Below are 21,888 nucleotides of genomic sequence, written 5' to 3'. Positions count from 1 at the left end.
TGTTGCCAGTGTTTTTCCACCTCTTGTCTCCAAATTGGGATGAAAAAACTCAATTTATATCAAAATTCCTCACAAAGATGTGCAATAAATTAATTACTGACAAGTTTTTATGAAAAACAAATAAAGAAAGAGGCTCTGCTGTAGAAAATGTGACCGTCTTCCAAATGCTCGTGAAATGAAAATGGGAGTTCGACCACCAGTATTTTTGACAAAAAAGTATATCTACCCTACGGGAAATTGGTGCAAATTGCCTCTGTCGCACATACCATAGGACTGGTACGGGTGCTCCAGTTACGAAATACGACTATCCGAATAACTTATTGTCAAACATAGTTCGAAAGATTTTCACTTCTGATGCGATTCGTGTCTTTGTGATGCTCCTACTATATTGCCCCAGGACGTGTCCTTTGTAATGAGTCCAAGACGTGTCAATAAAATGTAAATTTACCTCGTCAATGACAAACCTCATGTTAAAGTGATCGGTCCCTTCCATACGTTTTGTCCAGAACTGGGACTGGTCCATACACACCAGGGACTAGTTCTGTACCGGTCCTTTGGTTGATCCATTTCCCATAGGGTAATTGTAAAGGTGAACCATTCATACATTATTCTTACATATATGGGATAAATTGTCCAAATCAGTGAATAACACTGATGGGGTGGCAACAGTTATGCCCGAGTCCTAACAAAATGATTTCACAATTGCAGAAAAATTCCATAATCAAACGGACTAAAATTATAAATTAGCGTTTGGGTCCCCAAAATAAAATCCCGTTTCCACATCTAACAAAAATGCTCCATTTGCACCCCATTCTATGCCAAAGAGAGTAGCAAAGTTGTCTGTTTTTTTTTTTTTTAATCTTCGCGATTCGCCTTGCTTTTTTTTTGTATTTATTTATTTAAATTATACTAAACGTATAGTAAATATAATATGGAAGTATGGCAATAATAGTGGGAAGCTTTAGTAACTGAAGCCATCAGCTAAGCTAGGCTATAAAATAAAAAAATAAAAAATAAAAATAAATTATAATCTTCAATTCTGAGATAAATTTGTTCGTGTTTTTAATAATGCTTCTTCTTTACCAATGTGGTATCATAATGGACCAACTAACCTATACTAAAACAATTTAGAAAAAAAGGGAAATTCTCTACCAAATACTCAAAAATCCCCAATCCACAAAACTAAAAATATTTTTTTTTAATTTTCTCCTTTTTTATTAATGTGGAAATAAAAATAATAATAATTGTAAAATTAAAGATTTCATGTTAATCTTATTTATTATACCAATACAATTTAGAAAAAAACCCAAATTTAGGAAATTCCCTACCAAATCCCCCAAGTCCCCAACTCAAATTTGTCGCCCAAAAAAATATATCCCCAATTTGTGGGGAAATCCCCAATACTGGCAACACTGACCGTGAAGAATTGGCAACATTGGCTTCTACCCGACACCAATGTGCGTATGATTACGAACCCTTCATACAGACAGTGGGGCGTATACTTTACTTAACCAAAAATACGTTACTCGTACGTACGTTCCATAGATTTTAAATACACATCGAAATGATGATTTACCAACACTGGCTTTTGCCCGAAATCGTTAAATGCACGAAAAAAAAACATTGATTTTTTTAGTGTTGTAGATCGAAACTGCCTGTTTGGATCTATATTGATTACGAACCCTTCATACAGACAGTGGGGCGTATACTTAACCAAAAATACGTTACTCATACGTACGTTCCATAGATTTTAAATACACATCGAAATGATGATTTACCAACACTGGCTTTTGCCCGAAATCGTTAAATGTACGAAAAAAACAGTTGATTTTTTTATTGTTGAAGATTGAAACTGTATGTTTGGATCTAGATTGATTTCGAACCCTTCATACAGACAGTGGGGCATATACTTAACCAAAAATACATTACTCATATGTACGTTGCATAGATTTTAAATAAATGACTTACCAACACTGGATTTTGCCCGAAACCGTTAAATGTACGAAAAATCAGTTGATTTTACATTCTTATTTTTATTTCGTTTTATAGGCTTGTAATCGTTTAAAATTTTAGATTTAAGCGCTAACACAAAAATTAGAGAAAAAATGAGGAGTGTGATATATTTTAGACAAGAGATATAATCCGAAATATGGAATTAAATTGAAAAAATTGAAAGAAATTTATAATGGCATCCATAAAAATATTAAATACATTTTAACAATTATTGAGAATACTTTATTTGGTTTAAACTAAAAAAAACAATATTTTTGTGTTTTTTTTTATTCATTAATGTACGATATACTTATCAGTGATAGGAATAAGGTTAAAACAAAAATTTTTAAAGCCAAGCTATCAATTTTATATACCATTAACTTAAACTAAAAATAGATCATGTTTCTAATGAAAAAAAAAAAAACAATTATATGCATACTTTTGTTATTCATAGTATGTAAACATGTTCACAGTCACTCTTCCTTCATCACAACGTGTTTTTTGTTATTTTTTTATTTTCAATGTATTTAATATTCTGTTCAAGTCTTACGATCGAGTATGTTAAATGAGCACACATTCGGACATGTAGTATGAACTGACGTGAGTCTTATAGACCGAGACCATAAAAACATTCTGGCATTTCTTCATAATCAACTATTAAATTATAAATTAATTAATCAAAATTTTGCGAAATTAACGCATGAATAAAATGAAAATTTAAATGCGGTATTCTACTATTACGCAGTTATTCTAATTTATTTATTTTATGTTGTTGTGGGATTTTCTTTTTTTGTTCATAAATTTTTAAATTATATCACAAGAAAATGTTTAATTGTTGTTGCAATTGGTTGACCTATTTACTAATTTTGTTTTTTGCATTCAAGATAAATAACAAACTAAAACCATAATCAAACAAAAATTCTATTCTTTCTTGAGGCCATTTAATCTATTTCATTTATTTTTGGTTCCATGTGGGTTTCTTAAGTGCGCTGTATTTAAATATTAAAAAAAAGTTTTTGTTTTGTTTTGTTTTTCTTTTCTTTTTTCTTTCGAAAAGAAAATAATACCATAAATTTCGTATTGTTCCATCATAAACAATTTCCTACAACAAAGGCCAATCAAATATTGTTTACTTTATCTTTTGATTTTACAAATGTTTTATTATGAAGGAACATAAATTATTAAGCTGAAGGAAAATTTTTATTTATAACAATTGAAAGAAGGGAAATTTGTATTATTTCAGAAAATTTCAATAATTTAAAATGTTCATATAATTCAAATATTTGGAAAAAGTAACTTTTTTTAATATGGCTTAATAAGGGCTAAGCCTTTAAAAGCTGGTAGATACGGCAACACTATGATGTTAAGCCGTCACAGAAGGCCATTCTCATCGACATCAAATTAGATATTTGTGATGATTAATAGGGTGTTTGCTCATAATAGTAGACTCTTTCTATTTGGAATAACTTTTCAGAGATATTTTGGATTTGGATTTATATCAAATCATAATTTAAGTTATAATAAAAAAAAAATAAATCCATATTTCTCTAGATGTAAATTAGTGCAACCATTTTCACAACAAATGCTTTGTTTGTTTAATTTCTTTTGAAATTAATACCTTGTGTTTCATTTTTTTTATTAATATGTAATATTTTTGTTTTAGCATTGTATTTATAGTTGAGGTGTGTCTTATTTATTCATTATCATGTTTTTGTATTTCATTTCATTAAGAAAGCCTCGAGATTACCTCGAACAAAATGATAACAAATAAATATGCTAACATCAACTACAGAAATATCAAAACAAAAAATTCTTTTAGATATCTCTAATGTATCTGTGCTATGACACACACACACTAATCTACATACAGGTAGTGTAGGGCTTTCTTCATATTAGAGAAAAAATATTTGTTTTATAAAAAAAAAATAATTTTATTTCTATAGAAAATTTTGTCAAAATTTTATTTCTATAGAAAATTTTGTCAAAATTTTATTTCTAGGGAAAATTTTGTCAAAATTTTATTTCTATAAAAAATTTTGTCAACATTTTATTTCTATAGAAAATTTTGTCAAAATTTTATTTCTATAGAAAATTTTGTCGAAATTTTATTTATATGGAAAATTTTGTCAAAATTTTCTATAGAAATTTTGTCAAAATTTTATTTCTATAGGAATTTTGTCAAAATTTTATTTCTATAGAAATTTTTGTCAAAATTTTACTTCTATAGAAATTTTGTCAACATTTTATTTCTATAGACAATTTTTTAAACAAAATTTTATTTCTATAGAAATTTTGTCAAAATTTTATTTCCATAAAAATTTTGTCAAAATTTTCTATAGAAATTTTGTCAAAATTTTAGTTCTATAGAAAATTTTATTTCTTTAGAAAATTTTGTCAAAATTTTATTTCTATAGAAAATATTTTTGTTAAAATTTTGTTAAAATTTTAGTTCGAAAATTTTGTTAAAATTGTATTTCGAAAATATTTTTAAAATTTTATTTCGAAAAATTTGTTAAAATTTTATTTCGAAAATATTTTTAAAATTTTATTTCGAAAATTTTGTTAAAATTATATTTCGAAAATTTTGTCAAGATTTTATTTCTTTAGAAAATTTTTTTCAAAATTTTATATCTATAGAAAATTTTGTCAACATTTTATTTCGAAAATTTTGTTAGAATTTTAGTTCGAAAATTTTGTTAAAATTTTAGTTCGAAAATTTTGATAAAATTTTATTTCGAAAATTTTGTCAAAATTTTTATTTCTATAGAAAATTTTGGCAAAATTTTATTTCGAAAATTTTGTTAAAATTTTATTTCGAAAATTTTGTTAAAATTTTATTTCGAAAATTTTGTCAAGATTTTAGTTCTATAGAAAATTTTATTTCTTTAGAAAATTTTGTCAAAATTTTATTTCGAATTTTTTTTTGTAAATTTTATTTCGAAAATTTTTTTAAAATTTTATTTCGAAAATTTTGTTAAAATTTGATTTCGAAAATTTTGTCAAGATTTTAGTTCTATAGAAAATTTTATTTCTTTAGAAAATTTTTTAAAATTTTATATCTATAGAAAATTTTGTCAAAATTTGATTTCGAAAATTTTAGTTCGAAAATTTTGTTAAAATTTTAGTTCGAAAATTTTGTTAAAATTTTAGTTCGAAAATTTTGTTAAAATTTTATTTCGAAAATTTTGTCAAAATTTTATTTCGAAAATTTTGTCAAAATGTTATTTCTATAGAAAATTTTGTTAAAATTTTATTTCGAAAATTTTGTTAAAATTTTGTCAAAATTTTATTTCTATAGAAAATTTTAGTTCTTTAGAAAATTTTGTCAAAATTTTTATTTCTATAGAAAATTTTGTCAAAATTTTATTTCGAAAATTTTGTTAAAATTTTATTTCGAAAATTTTGTCAAGATTTTAGTTCTATAGAAAATTTTATTTCTTTAGAAAATTTTGTCAAAATGTTATTTCTATAGAAAATTTTGTCAAAATTTTATTTCGAAAATTTTGTTAAAATTTTGTCAAAATTTTATTTCTATAGAAAATTTTAGTTCTTTAGAAAATTTTGCCAAAATTTTATTCCTATAGAAAATTTTGTTAAAATTTTATTTCGAAAATTGTGTTAAAATGTAGTTCGAAAATTTTGTTAAAATTTTAGTTCGAAAATTTTGTTAAAATTTTATTTCGAAAATTTTGTTAAAATTTTATTTCGAAAATTTTGTCAAAATTATATTTTGAACATTTTGTCAAAATTTTATTTCTATAGAAAATTTAGTCAAAATTTTATTTCTATAGAAAATTTAGTCAAAATTTTATTTCTATAGAAAATTTTGTTAAAATGTAGTTCGAAAATTTTGTTAAAATTTTAGTTCGAAAATTTTGTTAAAATTTTATTTCGAAAATTTTGTTAAAATTTTATTTCGAAAATGTTGTCAAAATTATATTTTGAACATTTTGTCAAAATTTTATTTCTATAGAAAATTTAGTCACAATTTTATTTCTATAGAAAATGTAGTCAAAATTTTATTTCTATAGAAAATTTTCTCAAAATTGTATTTCTATAGAAAATTTTTTAAAATTTTTATTTCTATAGAAAGTTTTGTCAAAATTTTATTTCTATAGAAAATTATGTCAAAATTTTATTTCTATTTTATTTCCTTCACCTCAATAACGCATGGACAATAAGTATTGAAGAATTTCTGTTAAAGTTGGTTAACTAAATTGCCCCACGATTTTCAAAAGAATGTTGCCACCTTCTATACTTATGATATTGTAAATAAAGTGCAACCATATTTCCCAACAATAAGTTGATTTATATTAAACATGTTTTTGTTGCACCTTGCTCTCCATTTTGTATAGAATTAATGATGTTGAAAGTACCGGTGAATTGTTTTTTTTTTAGTATTTAGTTTTTTTATATGCATCATTATTTTAATGTTTATAGTTCATTTAATCTATTAACATATATTTTGTTAAAGTACATTAAAATTCTATGAAATTGCCATTCCCTTTTGCTTTGCTAAATACTGATCTCCTTGTCCTAATGGTAGACATCTGGAGTATTATTGTTTTTTTTTTGTGTTCACTTGAATAGAAAATAATACGTAATAGCATCTGTATGATCGCCATGGATACGTGCGACCACCACATGGTGGAATATTTGCTGCTTTGATCGTGTGTGCTTTATTTGAGTGATTAGTATTGGACAGGGAACAGTGTTTCAGAATTGGCTGCAAAAAAAAAGAGATGACAAAAATTATTACACACTTTCTTGCTGAATTTATAGGTTTTGCATTGATGAAATACAAAGGATAAAGTTTTTTCCATTAAAATCTTTTCTTTTATTCTTTATTAAGTTCATATTAACGTGTTACTTTTCTTTAAGAAAACAATTTTCAGAAAATAAAATTTTTAAGTTGTTCCTTGGACCATTCCTCTTCAAGTTAAAAAAAAAAGTTATACATGTCTGTTCTGGCTTTCACTTATTCTTGCGCAAATGGAACGGTTTGAATCGTGCCTACTAGATTTGCTTATTTGCTCATTCGAAAGATTTAAAATGCAATTTATTTTCACAGTTTGGCAACGTAAAACAGATGATGAGTTGTTTTTTGCTCACAGAATAGTTTTCGGGGTTGCCAAACTATTCATTACATTCGTGAGTAGAATCAATCTTGACGTACAGAGTATTTGAAAACAATTAATTTGATAAAAAAATAAATTTTGGATGTGGGTTTTATTGGTACAAATCAACTTCTGAGCATATTGTCTACAATATCACTTGGTGTTATCGTAATGTCATGAAAATAAGCCTTATAATATTGAATTCGCGAGCTCAATCACAAGCGATTTCAATTCGGTGAAATTTTTCGTATTCGAGTGACCAGAATACACAAAAAAGCAAATTCCCAAACATTTTGCGAATGTCAGAATAGACCTGCACACAGAGAAGAATATAATCAACTCCTCGAGTAAAATGTTTTTGAATGGAGGAAAAAATATTTTTGCCGCAAAAATGTTGTTTTCACGTCAAACAAAAAATGATTGTCGAAATCAGATATATAATATCCGAGAAAATAACATGGTTGCGGCAAACATGTTACATGTTTACCATCCAAAAATAACATTTTGCTCTGAATGTTATGTGGGTTAGTTACTCTTATTTCACTTTTATAGATTTTTTTTCGATTTTAGTTTTTTAATCTTAAGAAACCAACAAGCTAATCATAAATTCGTATTTACTCTTAAAGAAAATAGTTTTTTTTATGAAAAAAGTTCACTTCAGTTCAATTTTGCTAATCTGTTGAATATGAACGCCTCCTCAATCATTTCTGCTAAAGAGAATTTATTGTAATTTGGCAACTCTAGGCTCAGCTGATTTGGAGAACGTTAATTAAAATTACGGTAATTTATCGTAATACAATTGTAAAAATTATTGGATTATTAGAAAATTGTTCCTCTTAGAGTCACTGTGGCACATGAGATTTTGATTTGTGTCTACTTAAACCCAAATGGTTTGTAGCTAACGCTGCTGCTGCTGCTGCTATATGGAATATTTTTTTTTTATTTTCTTTTTGGAATGATGGGGTTTGTCGATTTGTCGCCTATTCTCTCTCTCCACACACACACACACACACACACACCCTGCCCATATACAAACTCTCCCTATTATTTATATTCTCCCCATATACGACGGACATCATCAACCAACAACAGCAACACCACCACTTGTTTTTGTTTTTGCCATTAGTGCGACGACTACGATATGTGGTGTTATTCCATGTGCTCGTCGCCAACTAGAAATTACTGGTGGTGTGGTGTTTCTCATTCTAATGTTTTCTAAGAACGAACGAAGACGACGGGCGGATCACATTCTGTTACGGGATCTCGTACTTATCCAACCATAGTACAAAACGCCGTGAAATCTTTTGCTCGCGTGTCTTGCCGTTTAAGTTAAGTTGGGACACCTAATAGTGACCCAATATCGGAATTTTTGAATTTTCGTTTAAAATGCTGGAAAAGTTATTTGAAAATCACCGCCTTCAACATTCTTCACCTTCTTCTACTAATGCCATAAATTTCCCTAGTAATTCCTATTTGTTTATTGTGAATGATATCGGCAGCGTTTTAAATCGTTGTTAACATAGAAAAGAAGGCAGCCAAGTGCAGAAGAAACCAAAAAGTAGCTGTGGCGACTTTCCTTTTCTATGCTTTTCATCTAATCATCTCCAAAAATATATGTTGATGATTCTTTCATTGTGATCATTCCATTTGGTGTAATACAAAAAGAGATTATTAGTGTTTTGACGACGACAACGACGACGTGGTGGGTCCTTCATTTCCCCCTTTAATGTTGGATGTATCGACATTTTTATTTTCAACATTGGTCAAAAACGGCTGTCGGTATCGGGAATCTGCATTGGTAAACATCTTTTTGGGACCAAATACCATCGCTTATTAATTAGAACGACAACTGAGAAGAAGAAGAAGACTGCAACGACATCGTCCACCAAAAAACGAAAACAACACCATATGCTAGTTGGCTATGCTGCTCTCTTCCCCTGTTCTGTTTTCATCTGCTAATTCTCCTGCCTTCTACACTTTTGTCGATTCTTGGTTCGTTTTGCTTGCCATTGCTGCGTTGTAGTTTTGCGTTTTAATTTTTTTTTTGTTCTTTTATTAAAATTAGGTTAAAATTCAAATTGATTAGAAGACCGACCAATACGACGTGGTGAAAAAGCAAAGACCGGCATTAATAGTTTTGAATTCCTACAATACAATACAGTATAATATTTTTTTGTTAACGGCTACCGGCTTAAGAACCTCAACTACCCCCCGAATCATCTCTTCTACTCTCTCAACTCTGTCTACCAACAAACTGCTGCAGTACTCTCAACGCCACTCTGTCATCTTTGGAAATTTCGAAATTAACACAAAAGCCTATTTAAATTTATTTAACTTTTGACTGGTGGATACGAAACAAAATCAACAACAATAATATGGGTAAATATCATTTCACCAGTGTGGTGGTGTGTCTGTCTGTGTGTGCTTGCTTTTGTTATTATTATTTTTTGAAGATTGCATCATGTTAGCAAAATAAATATCAAATCACTTGTCCATAGCCATAAAGGCCTATCTCGAGACGAAGAATATTTGGGTAGCAGGAGGGAGCATATGTTTGGATAAACGAAGATTTTCATTTATCAAATGAAATTTTAAAATTTTGCAGATGTCACCTTTTTTTTTAACATTCCAATATGCCAAATTTCCCACTGCAAATTTAAAGAGATTGTGAAATATTTTTATTAGAAATTCTAGGGATATATATATGGACTTTGAACTATGACAAAAACGGAATATTTAAGATTTTTTTCGGTTAAGAGAAACGTGTTATTCGTAATTTGGGTTGGGGGTCTAGAAATCCAATTTTGCCATAGGATCACTATATTTCATGATAATTTTGGCATATGCCAATGTTTTTTTTAACGTCAAACAAATTTTTAATTGGAAATAGTTTGTTGATATTTTTTCTGTGAGCCGCCACTTTTTTAGATTAAAGGGTGTCCCCATGTGGGGACATATTAAGTATATTAAGGCAGATTAAGTATGAAATTCTCCAAAAATCTCCATTACATGGTAGTACAATTTCAAATGCAAGTTAATGTTACAAAAATAATTGATAGATTTTTACAACACAATGTGGTCTTTAAAGAAATCTTGAGTAGCATGCCCTCATTTACAAAAATATATAAACATGAAAATTATTTCATAAAGGAGATTAAAGCATATAATGTATATGCATTCATTATACTTCCAGTACTACTTCAACACTCTATATGAGATAAGAGAATAAGGAAAACCACAGAGAAATTTAACGATTAAAAAAAATGTTTTCCAATTTTAATTTCGTTATAAAAAAAATAATCTCATATATTTTTATACATTTATTCGACCAGGAAAAGAAAAATATTGCAGGTGGTGTTGAAAAGAATCGATACATCAATATGCATAAATCGTTCTTGAAAGTCTTAACTTACTTAATGGTAAAAAAAAAATTATGTATGAGGATAAAAAAAATCATAAATATTCAAAATCATAAGTAATGTACTTTTGAAATTTTAATTAATTATTACAGATGGTTTCCCATATATTTTTCATTAACTGTTTATCGTGTCTTCTATAAGAAACTAAGATTTCAGTCAATCAAACCCTATTTTCAATTTAAAGTCAGGTATGCACCATTAGGTGCGTTCCCACATGGGGGCAAATTGCCGATAACGATACTCCACAAAAGTCTTGCTAGAAAAATAAGTCCAAAATGTCTTATAGGTATCATAATTTTTGTTACAGGTGCTCTAGTATGAATTTGTATTTTATTGGAAACTTTTAGATAAGACGATAACAACGTTTTACTTACCATAAAAATAGCCTAAATAATCTGAGTTAAGTCCTCTCTCTAAACGTTTTCACGTCAACAAAAAACAAATATATATTATAGCCCATTCACATTAGGCTGGAAATCTACTAAAATTAGATTTGAAATCCCTTTTTTATAAGGCAAATGACAGTGGAAACCTACACACAAAAAATTTTTTTTCTGATTCCATCACGAAATTAATTGATCCAATTAATTGTTTAATTGAAATGTCTTCAATCACAGAATTGATAGTATCAATTAAAAAATGAATTGAAGGTCAATAAAAAATTAATTGATCCAATTAAAAAAATAGTTGTTACCGTAAATTTTTGTGATTGATTTTTGTTTCAATTAAAAAAATTTTTGATTCAATTAAATTTTTAATTGAATATTTTTTAAAACTCAATTAAAATTTTAATTGGAAAAATAAGTGAATTTTGGAAGTGTAATATGAATGTGAGATATTATGGCCGTTATGCACCTTTAACGAAATTTCCGTTAGCCATAATAAATGCATTGGTATTTTTGCTATCGAAAATTTCGTGGGCCGTTGCTTTACCATTATTCTCGTATTAAATGAAATTGTCGATAACACCATGCTATCTTATAGATATACCTGAATCAGGGTTGCCATTGCATACATTGTATCACGTTTATAAATTTCAAAACGCAATAACAAACCTAATAAATATCTAGACTCTTATATAAAATATAAACAAATTATCTTGAAATCACTACTCTGATCAATAAACAAATTAATTTAATTAATAGGAAAGAAACATTTCTTTTCTCTTTGTAAAATGATTGCAATATAGACAAATGGTCAAAACATAAAAGGGGTTTAATAGCAACGTGTTTGCAATATTTCATTTTCTTTTCTAATTTTTCATTACTGTTTATTTTATGAATGTTAATACGTTCTTAAGATATTGCCTTAGTCTATACATGGTTGCAAATTCAATTTAATTATAGCACTTTAGCAATAATAAACATAAAATGTTATTTGTACTGACATGTACTGCGTATTTAAGAGAGCTATCGTCGAATGGAACATTAGATTGCAAATACAATATTGTTTTTGTGTTATTTGGTGAAATTCTCATTCTTCCTCTTCCTCAAAAGATTTAATGCAAAAAACATTACTCATATACTATGTAAGCATGTCTGTATGTATGTACATACATACATATATACATTAATATTACGTGCATACTTTGCACATACATATATGGATGTCTATATGAGCTGAGGTGTAAAACGTGTCGGAAATGGACAAAGCAACACAAGGCATACCAACAACAACAACAAAGCGCATAGGAAAAGAATTTTGAACAGAGATAAAAAGTAAAAATTAAAAAACAATGAATAATTTTGTATAAAAACAATAATAAATGAAAAGTCAAAATACATTTTACCAAGATTGATCTCCCTTTGTGATCATTGATGTTTATTCTCTCAGAAAATTCTTGATCTCTTGACGTAGACAACAGGGTTGCCATAGGGTTGACTTTTGTTCTTATAAAAATAGCAGTCTCTGGCTTTGAGGTTTTAGAGAGCTACCAAAGACTTTTAAAAACAAACAAAAAATTGTGATAAATAGAAAAAAGTTACTTAAACAATTCATTTAGACAAACGGTGTCCCGTTTTTTTTTTCAATTCTATAACGATATCTTTATATTTTGCAGTAAAAATTCCGCTAATTGGTAATTCTGGAAGCTCTACGGAGAAATAATGTTATCAATCAAGGACGTTGAAAATTTTTCGTACTTGAAGCACAGAACACTCTCTCCCTCTTTCTCTCTCAGTATATTTATATATGGCTCTTTGGCATACACGTTTTTCTTATTTTGATAGAATTAATATGATTATAGCGTTTTTTTTTTTTATTATTATCGTGAAAGCTTTTATTCGGAATGATTTCAAGTGTTTTAAAATAAAAATCTAAAGATAAAGTTATATTAAAATAATTTATTTAAATACAAACATTAATCATTCCGCATTTTCTCTAATATTATTATTTAACATAAATTAAATGGAAATTTGTTGTTACTTTTCACACACACCAGTGAAAGGGAATAAAAAGAGATGTTGCCTGAAATTAATTATACATTTTAATCAATTCAATTGATTAAGCTGAATTAAAAATAAATGAAGGATAAATGTAGTTGAAAATTTTTCTTATAAATATTCATATCAGAAATACATCTGTACACCTTTTAAATTCCTCCTTTTTTAACACAATCGCCTGAAACAATTCACGTGCTACAAAAAATATTCAATATAAAATTGCATGTATTTTACCGTACACGATTTACTGTGCAATTATTTTTGTCCGATGCGATAAATAAATGTTGGTGTTTTTATGCAACACGTGTTTTGATAAATACCCAGCCCTTTCATTAATAAGAATTCACATACACTGAAAGAAGAGTTTTCTTTTGCCACTACAAAAAATTATTTAAAGGCAAATAAAAAAAGATAATAGACTATCGTTGGAACGTTTGTCATAAATTCGTCAAAATTTTAAATTAAAAATTTGTCAAAATTGTATTTCTATGGAAAATTTTGTCAAAATTTTATTTCTATAGAAAATTTTGTCAAAATTGTATTTCTATAGAAAAATTTATCAAAATTTTATTTCTATACAACATTTTATTTCTATAGAAAATTTTGTTAAAATTTTATTTCTATAGAAAATTTTGTCAAAATTTTATTTCTATAGAATATTTTGTCAAAATTTCATTTCTATAGAAAATTTTGTCAAAATTTTATTTCTATAGAATATATTGTCAAAATTTTATTTCTATAGAAAATTTTGTCAAAATTTTATTTCTATAGAAAATTTCGTCAAAATTTTATTTCTATAGAAAATTTTGTCAAAATTTTATTTCTATAGAAAATTTTGTCAAAATTTTATTTCTATAGAAAATTTTGTCAAAATTTTATTTCTATAGAAAAAATTGTCAAAATCTTATTACTATAGAAAATTTTGTCAAAATTTTATTTCTATTGAAAATTTTGTCAAAATTTTATTTCTATAGAAAATTTTGTCAAAATTTTATTTCTATAGAAAAATTTGTCAAAATTTTATTTCTATAGAAAATTTTGTCAAAATGTTATTTCTATAGAAAATTTTGTCAAAATTATATTTCTATAGAAAATTTTGTCAAAATTTTATTTCTATAGAAAATTTTGTCAAAATTTTATTTCTATAGAAAATTTTGTCAAAATTTTATTTCTATAGAAAATTTGGTCAAAAATTTTATTTCCATAGAAAATTTTGTCAACATTTTATTTCTATTGAAATTTGTCGAAAAATTTTATTTCTATTGAAAATTTTCGAAAAATTTTATTTCTATTGAAATTTTTCGAAAAATTTTATGTAGAAATATTATGTAGAAAATTGTGTCAAAATTTTATTTCTATAGAAAATTTTGTCAAAATTTTATTTCTATAGAAAAGTTTGTCAAAATTTTATTCTATAGAAAATTTTGCCAAAATTTTATTCTATTGAAACTTTTGTCAAAATTTTATTTCTATAGAAACTTTTGTCAAAATTTTATTTCTATAGAAAATTTTGTCAAAATTTTATTTCTATAGAAAATTTTGTCAAAATTTTATTTCTTTAGAAAATTTTGTTAAAATTTTATTTTTATAGATTTTTTTTTCAAAATATTGTTTCTATAGAAAATTTTGTTAAAATTTTATTTCCAAAACACCTGGTCGATGTGGTAGAATTCTATCAACTGTGGCAACCGTCATAAGAAATGCAAAAAAGAATTTATTATTATTAGAAAAATCCAAAAAACGATTTTAAAATTTCTAAATGCCTCACTAAAAACCGTTGCGTACAAGGTCCAGGAGGTATAGTTCTCTATTGAGTCCAGTCCAGGAAGTATAGTTCTCTATTGAGCTCTCTAAATTGTTATCTTTTTTTACCACTTGCAATGTTTATATGATGAAACTTGGAAAATTTTATTTTCGCACCAGATTGTTGAAGAACTAATTTACAAACAAATATAAATCTAACAATAATCGATAATGAGAGTATATTTTGATAAACATTCTATGTTTTTTTTTTTAGTTTTTAGTGGCGATAGAAATCTTGAAACGAAATAAGGCCTCACAGATTTTGAAATGCTTTATGCTTATGTAGGGAAAATATATATTTTTTTATTTTTATCTATTTAGTACATGAATATAAAAAAACGAATAATATAATATAAAATAACGTAAGAAATTAATTGAACCAATTAAAATATTAATTGAATGTGCCAAAGAAATCAATTAATTTTAAATCAAAAATATATATTTCGTTATTAAGGCAATTTCAATTGAAAAACTAATTAAATAAATTAATTTCTTGATAGAATCGGAACATTTTTTTCCTGTGTATGTTCACCTCATGATCTTATTATGACAATTTCTAACTTTACTTTTCTCATAATTATATGAAATTTCTCAAATGGTTAATTATCATAATAAACACCGAACTAAAACCATTTACAAAAGTAAAAAGAGAAAAGAAAAAAAAAAAGAAAAAAAAAACCGAACCGAACCGAACAAAACAAAAATAAAAATAATAATACAATTTAAAAACAACTTTAGCAAATAAGAGACAGACACAACTGATCCAACAAGACGCCAGCGTTTATCAATATTTATTCATTTACATATGAAGGTTTTTTTTTAAACTTTTTGCACTTTAATTTTTGTTTTTTTTTTTTTTGCGTTGCAAAGAAATCCAACACAAATTAATTCATTATTTTAGTGAAGTGATAAAAGATAAATTTAAATATTTATGAGGCAGAGGAAGACTTGCGGAGCACCCACCATGAACGTAAATAAGCAGATTTGTGTGGTTGTGTAAGCCATGGCGATAAGAAAATACCCCTAACGAATTGCATAGATTTAAATACTAAAAGAAAAAACAAACATAATTTTAAAAATTCTCAGATCTAGAGGGGTGGGAGCAGGGTGTCCGAAGGCAATTATCATATGAGACAATATTTACTATATTCTATTTACAAAAACAATTTCTGAAAAAGTTTGGAAAGTGCAGAAAAAAATGTATATACATTATTGCGCCTTAACTCTAGTGATATATATTTAATTTTAGATTTGGAATTAAATCTAATAGTAAATATCTTGATTTCCCTATAAGAATAATTATGAAGAATTAAAATTTTCTAAATTTCCTTCATTCATCTCTTGTGGTATTAACATTATTCTGAAAAAGCAATCTACTGTTTAATTCTTAATAATGAAAGAAAAAAGATTAATTGAACCCCCCTTCCCCATATATCATATGCGATATTAATTTCGCTGCACCAAGTCTGTCTCTATCCTCAAAATTGCTTTTTTATTATATCATATTTTGTTGTTGTTTGAAATGGAAAAATTTCACCTAAAAGCTTTTTTTGTTGATCTATTCATTTTAGAAATCTAAATAAACTCTGATGGCTGATTAATAGAAAGATAGATAGTAAAACAAAACAGCCTCAATTCAAAATAATATATAGAATTGGAAAAGACAAACAAGGAAAATCTAGACATCATCATCTCTACAAGTAAACGTAAGCTAGACAGGGAAATCATCAGTCAGTGCAGTTGTAGATTTCAATGTCCGTCCATCCCATTTGACGTTGTGACGCACGCGATGAAGAGTTCATAGTATTTGGCACTCGTACTTGTGAAAAATAATCTCTTAATTATGTTTTTTTGTCTGATATAAAATGCGATATTTGTATACACATGAGAAAAAAATTCGATATGAAATAAAAAAATTTTGGTTTGAAATGAAATTTTGAGAAAATTATCTATGGAAATAATTGCAAAATAGAAATAATAAAAAAAAACTATAGAAATAATTAAAAAAATCTTTAGAAACAAGTTTTTAACAAAAATTGCTATAGAAATAATTAAAATTATAGAAATAAAACTAAAAAAAAAAATTATAGAATTTTTAGAATTTGGAAAAAAATATTGTCCATTTGAAGACTTCGAACTTCCTATAGAAATAATGTTTGGAGAAATTTTTCTGTGGGACATGATTTGAAGAAAACTTCCTATGTTTCGCGGAAAAAAATATCACTAACATATTTCGAATTAAAATGTTGATCGAAGTTGAAAACTTGTTCAATTAATAAATTAATTGATACAATTAACTTTTTAATCAAGACAGAAACATTAAGTTAGTTAAGTCAATGATTGAAAATTTTAAAGTTTTTAATTAAAAAAATTAATTGATACAATTAACTTTTTAATCAAACTCAGAAGTCAATTACAAAAAAGTGATTATTTTTAACTAAGAATTTATTTCTAACAATCAATTTTTTAATCAAACAAAAAACAGTAGGAAAGTAATTAAAAATGGTTAAGTTTATAACGAAAACATTAATTCAGTCATCAATTCAATTTTTAATTGAATCAATTAAAAAATTAATTGAAATTTGCTAAAGAGATCAATTAATTTTTTAATCAAGTATTTTTGTCCAATTGAAACTGTGATTGATACTATCATTTTCGTGATTTCAGAAGACATTTCAATTAAAAAAATTAATTGAATCAATTAATTTCGAGATTGAATTTAATTGTTTTTTGTGTGATTATAAAATTGGGAGAAATTATTTCTATAGGAATAAAACTTAAGGAAGAATTTTCTTATAAAACTCAACTTTGAAGAAATTTTTGTAGGGAAATAATATATGTAGAAAATTTTATTTTCTATAGAGATGAAATTCGGAGAAAAATCTCTATGGAAATATAATATTTAAAAATTATCTGTCGGGACAAATTGTATAGAAATATATTTGGAAATAATTTAGGAAAAATGAAATGTTCTAAAAAAATAGGGAAATGTTCTAAAAAAATAGGGAAATGTTATTTGTTTTCTATTATTAAATAAAGCGAAAAAAAACAGTTTTCGGTGTGGCCTTCTGTTTATACATATTCTTTTATTTATTTATTTTTTTTTTGTAACAAAATTAAAAACAACTCCTTATAGACATCAAGCACCATAAGCTAATATAGAATTGCAAATAAAATAGATTAGATTAGGTCTGGTTTCGATTTTTTGTTTTTATTTTTTTATTTTTCATTCTCGGTTTCAATTTTCTACGTTATCAATTGTTTTATATCATCATTTTTTTTTTGTTATTTATATATGACATTATTATATTATTGGCCACTGTAATCGCAAGTCGAACGACAAAAATGACTGAATGTCTAATAATTTTTTTTTTTGTAAGCAGTATTTTGTTATATTGGACGCCTCCTAGGGTACTATTATAGGCATTCAACTATAGCCGATAGGCTTTATTGTAGTCGTGTTTTTTTTTTCTCTTATACGATCTATTACCCATCCCATCAATCCACCCATCCTTTCATACTCCTCCCGCTGATGCCTTTCAATACAGAACATTATGGTGGTGGTGGTGGTGGTGTGTCCCTCTTAAAAGCAATGATTACATTGACTCGATAGGCCGGGCCGGTCGTTGTCACTATTTTATTCTGTCTTTCCTCTTTTAATATTAGTTTAGTTTTTTTTTATTATTCTTCTTAGTTTAAGTTTATTTTCATATATAAAATAAAACGAAGTGTTAAGAAAAGTTCATTGAATTGTTTAGAATGTTGTACTCGCATAGAGAGAGGACTGACTGCGTTCAACAATTTCAGTCTGGCCGGACTGCCATAAAGACTTAATATCAATTGTTTTGTGGTTATGTATAAATTTTTATTTTGTTTATTATTTTCTCTATAAATATAAAGAAAAACTATTGGGTATGGAAATACACATGCGGTTTTTTGCAAAAACAAAAAACTTAGATGGCCGGCTAGTTCTGGCATATAGACTTTGCAAAAATTAATGGAAATTAAAATTTTCGTACGATTTATATGGATGGGTTTTATGCATGCACGAATAATGGATGGACTTAATGGTGTGGAGATTTTGAAGGACGGTCAATAACTTGTACGTTATTTAATTAATGAAAATAATGTGCAATATTTCACACAAATAATTTATTGCTTTTGGTAGTGATTATCGGTAGCATTATAGGCTTTTCATATGCCATCATTTGACAAAAAACAAAAAAACAAAAAAAAAAACTGGTGACCGAAGACAAGAAGGACCATAATAGACTGGATAACCAAGTTATATGTTAAAAAAAAGAAATTGTAGAAAAAGTTGTAGATAATAAGGTATACTCGTAAACATAAGGAAGAAGGTACAGAGCTTATGTATTATCAGAAGAATTCACCACAAGTGGTAAAATTCTCATTTATCAATGAGTTCTGTCCGATTCTATGTTTAGCTCAATGACGAGTTTTTTATATTATTAAAATTCCCTAGACATTTTTTTTTTGACGAATTCTTATAAAATGTATTATTTTCAAATTTTATATAAATATACCATAACAAAAAAATTCAAAAAATATTCTCTTTGGATCCCCGAAATTATAGCAAAATACTTATCCTATAATTAATAATTATTCTATTTAATTAAGAAAGAAGAACAGATAAAACATTTCAATGTTTAACTGCGCATTTTATTTATTTTAATGCATAATATATATACCACATACAATTTTCACTGAACAAAAACAGATATTACAATACAAAAAAAAAAAAAAAAATAAATAAATAAACAGAGACATTTCAAACAAAAGCCTTCGTGTAGAATATGAACTTTTGTATAATGGATTATATATATTTTTTTATTTGTTATCAATGCGTATACGCAAGTTAACGAACCTTTACTTCCTCAGACTCACACAGTAGTATGGATTATAGAGTTGATCTCATGTCATAGCAAAAATATTATTTATAGAATAGAATGATATATTATTCAAAGCAGTTGGTGGTCGAATAGATAAAATGCAAGTGCAATAAATTAAACAAAAAAATGCATGGTAATGGGAAAACAGAATTTTTATAATTATACCCTACGATCACCACTATAGATATCATTGAGGAAATTTTGAAAAAATTTAATTTTTTTCAATTAAATTGTGTAAATAATTTTTTATTGATAATTTTATAATGAAATCCTAGAAATGGAAACCCGATTTTTAGGCTGGCCTTTTCTACCATTCCACCGAAAAAAACCGACAATCGGTTCCAAAAAGAAAAACCGGTATACCGCTTTTTTTTGTCCACCGGTTTTGATCATATCATTTCTTTTGACCGGTATCCCAATAATCGCTGAAATCCCAACAAAATTAGGAAAACGTTTTCAAAATTAATAAAAACCGACAATCGGTGCAAAAAGAGAAACCGGTGTACCGCTTTTTTTTTGTCCATCGGTATTGATCATATCATTTTTTTTGACCGCTATCCCAATAATCGCTGAAATCCCAACAAAATTAGGAAAACATTTTCGAAATTAATAAAAACCGACAATCGGTGCAAAAAGAGAAACCGGTAATACCGCTTTTTTTCCACCGGTTTTGTATCATATCATTTCTTTTGACCGGTATCGCCTTTCCCAACAAAATTAGGAAAACATTTTCAAAATTAATAAAAAACTGGAAAATGCTTTCATAGATTTTTTTAATTTAATATAAAGGGTGAAACCCCAAAGCGAAGATCGGACAAACCCGGTCCACCGGTAACTCTATTTAGAACTTTATATCTCACTATGCCAATTTTAGCTAAAATAGATTTTTCTAAACAAAATTCGAAAATTTGCAATTCAAAAAAACAATTGGAAAAAAACTTCAAGGTTTATCTGTATAAAATTCGTCCACTGATTTTCTCAAAAATTGGAAAAGTCGAAAGGCGCACTCCAGTTCCAAACCAATAGACAGACTTAAATAATTTTTTTATTGACAATTTGACATCGATATCATAAAAATCGAAATTCCATAGAAAAAAACCGACAATCAATGCAAAAAGATAAACCGGTATAACGCCTTTTATAATCCGGTATACCGCTTTTTATAAACCCCCAGCAAAAAAAGCGTCGCCAAAAAAGTAATGAAAATGTTCTTTTTGGATCCGGAAGCGGTGCAAAATTGACGCAGAAGCGATGAATTTAACATGGGCTTGTCATAGGACGGAAGTCCTCCATTTCAACAGCCGTTGCACTGAATTTGCATCACTTCTTTAGGTGTGATCCGAATTCAATGTTTTGGATGTAAATTAACAAATTCTGTGATATTTTGTCAAATAAATAGTTTTTATAATTTTTTATAATTTTTAATGGATTCTAACGCTTGTCGGAAACGTTTGACATAAAATATTTTCAAAAATTCACAATTTTTTCAGATTTTATTTAGCATTTTTTTTTCGACAAAATTTAAATGATTTGTACTATGTTATGAATTATTACTCATTTGTTAACCTATTTGAAACAAAAAAGTTAAAATTACCTTTTAAAAGTATGAAAAAACCAAGTTATAAAAAATTAAATTAAAAGAACTTCCCGGGTAGTTAAAATAAAGAACATCATTGGGAGTACATCTTCTGGAAGTGCTTTTAAAGTTGTGCCTTTGGAAGAACTTCCAAATTTTTTTGCTGTGCCGGTATATAGCTTTTTATAATCCGGTATACCGCCTTTTATAATCCGGTATACCGCCTTTTATAAGCATGTATTCCGCTTTTTTATAATCCTTTATTCCGCTTTTTTGGATCACATCATTTCTTTTATCCGGTATCCCAATAATCGTTGAAATCGCCTTTCCCAACAAAATTTGGAAAAGTCACAACATTTTCAAAATTAATAAAGATGAACTGAAAAATGCTTTCATCGATTTTTTGTCATCGAAAATTAATAAAAAAAAGGGTGAAACCTCAAAGACCAGACAATCGCACAAAAACCCGGTGCACCGCTAACACCATTTAAAACTTCTTATCGCTAATATAGACTTTTCTAAACAAAATTGGGAAATTTGTAATTCAATATTGAAAAAAAAAACTTGAAGGTCGATCTCTATAGAATTCGTCCACTGATTTTCTCAAAACTGGAAAAATTCTAAAAGCCG

General features: G+C 26.9%; 1 protein-coding gene across 2 annotated transcripts in view; it reads left to right on the top strand.

Moving 5' to 3' along the window:
- The window catches only part of Lk6 (MAPK interacting serine/threonine Lk6 kinase), a 67,621-nt gene that overhangs the window by 34,341 nt on the left and 11,392 nt on the right, over positions 1-21,888 (top strand). The window contains exons 1-2 of one of the 2 annotated variants that reach the window (XM_075289449.1): positions 8,328-9,101; positions 9,175-9,488. The exons of the other annotated variant lie outside the window; for it this stretch is intronic. Of the exons in view, the coding sequence (XP_075145564.1) occupies positions 9,485-9,488 (4 nt within the window). The 5' untranslated portion in view covers positions 8,328-9,101; positions 9,175-9,484. Of the gene's footprint in view, positions 1-8,327; positions 9,102-9,174; positions 9,489-21,888 lie in introns of those variants that run through there. 2 annotated transcript variants of the gene reach the window in all.

Source organism: Haematobia irritans, chromosome 1 (genome assembly GCF_050003625.1).
Source record: "Haematobia irritans isolate KBUSLIRL chromosome 1, ASM5000362v1, whole genome shotgun sequence".
Lineage (NCBI taxonomy): Eukaryota > Metazoa > Arthropoda > Insecta > Diptera > Muscidae > Haematobia > Haematobia irritans.
This window is presented reverse-complemented; position numbering and strand designations above follow the sequence as displayed.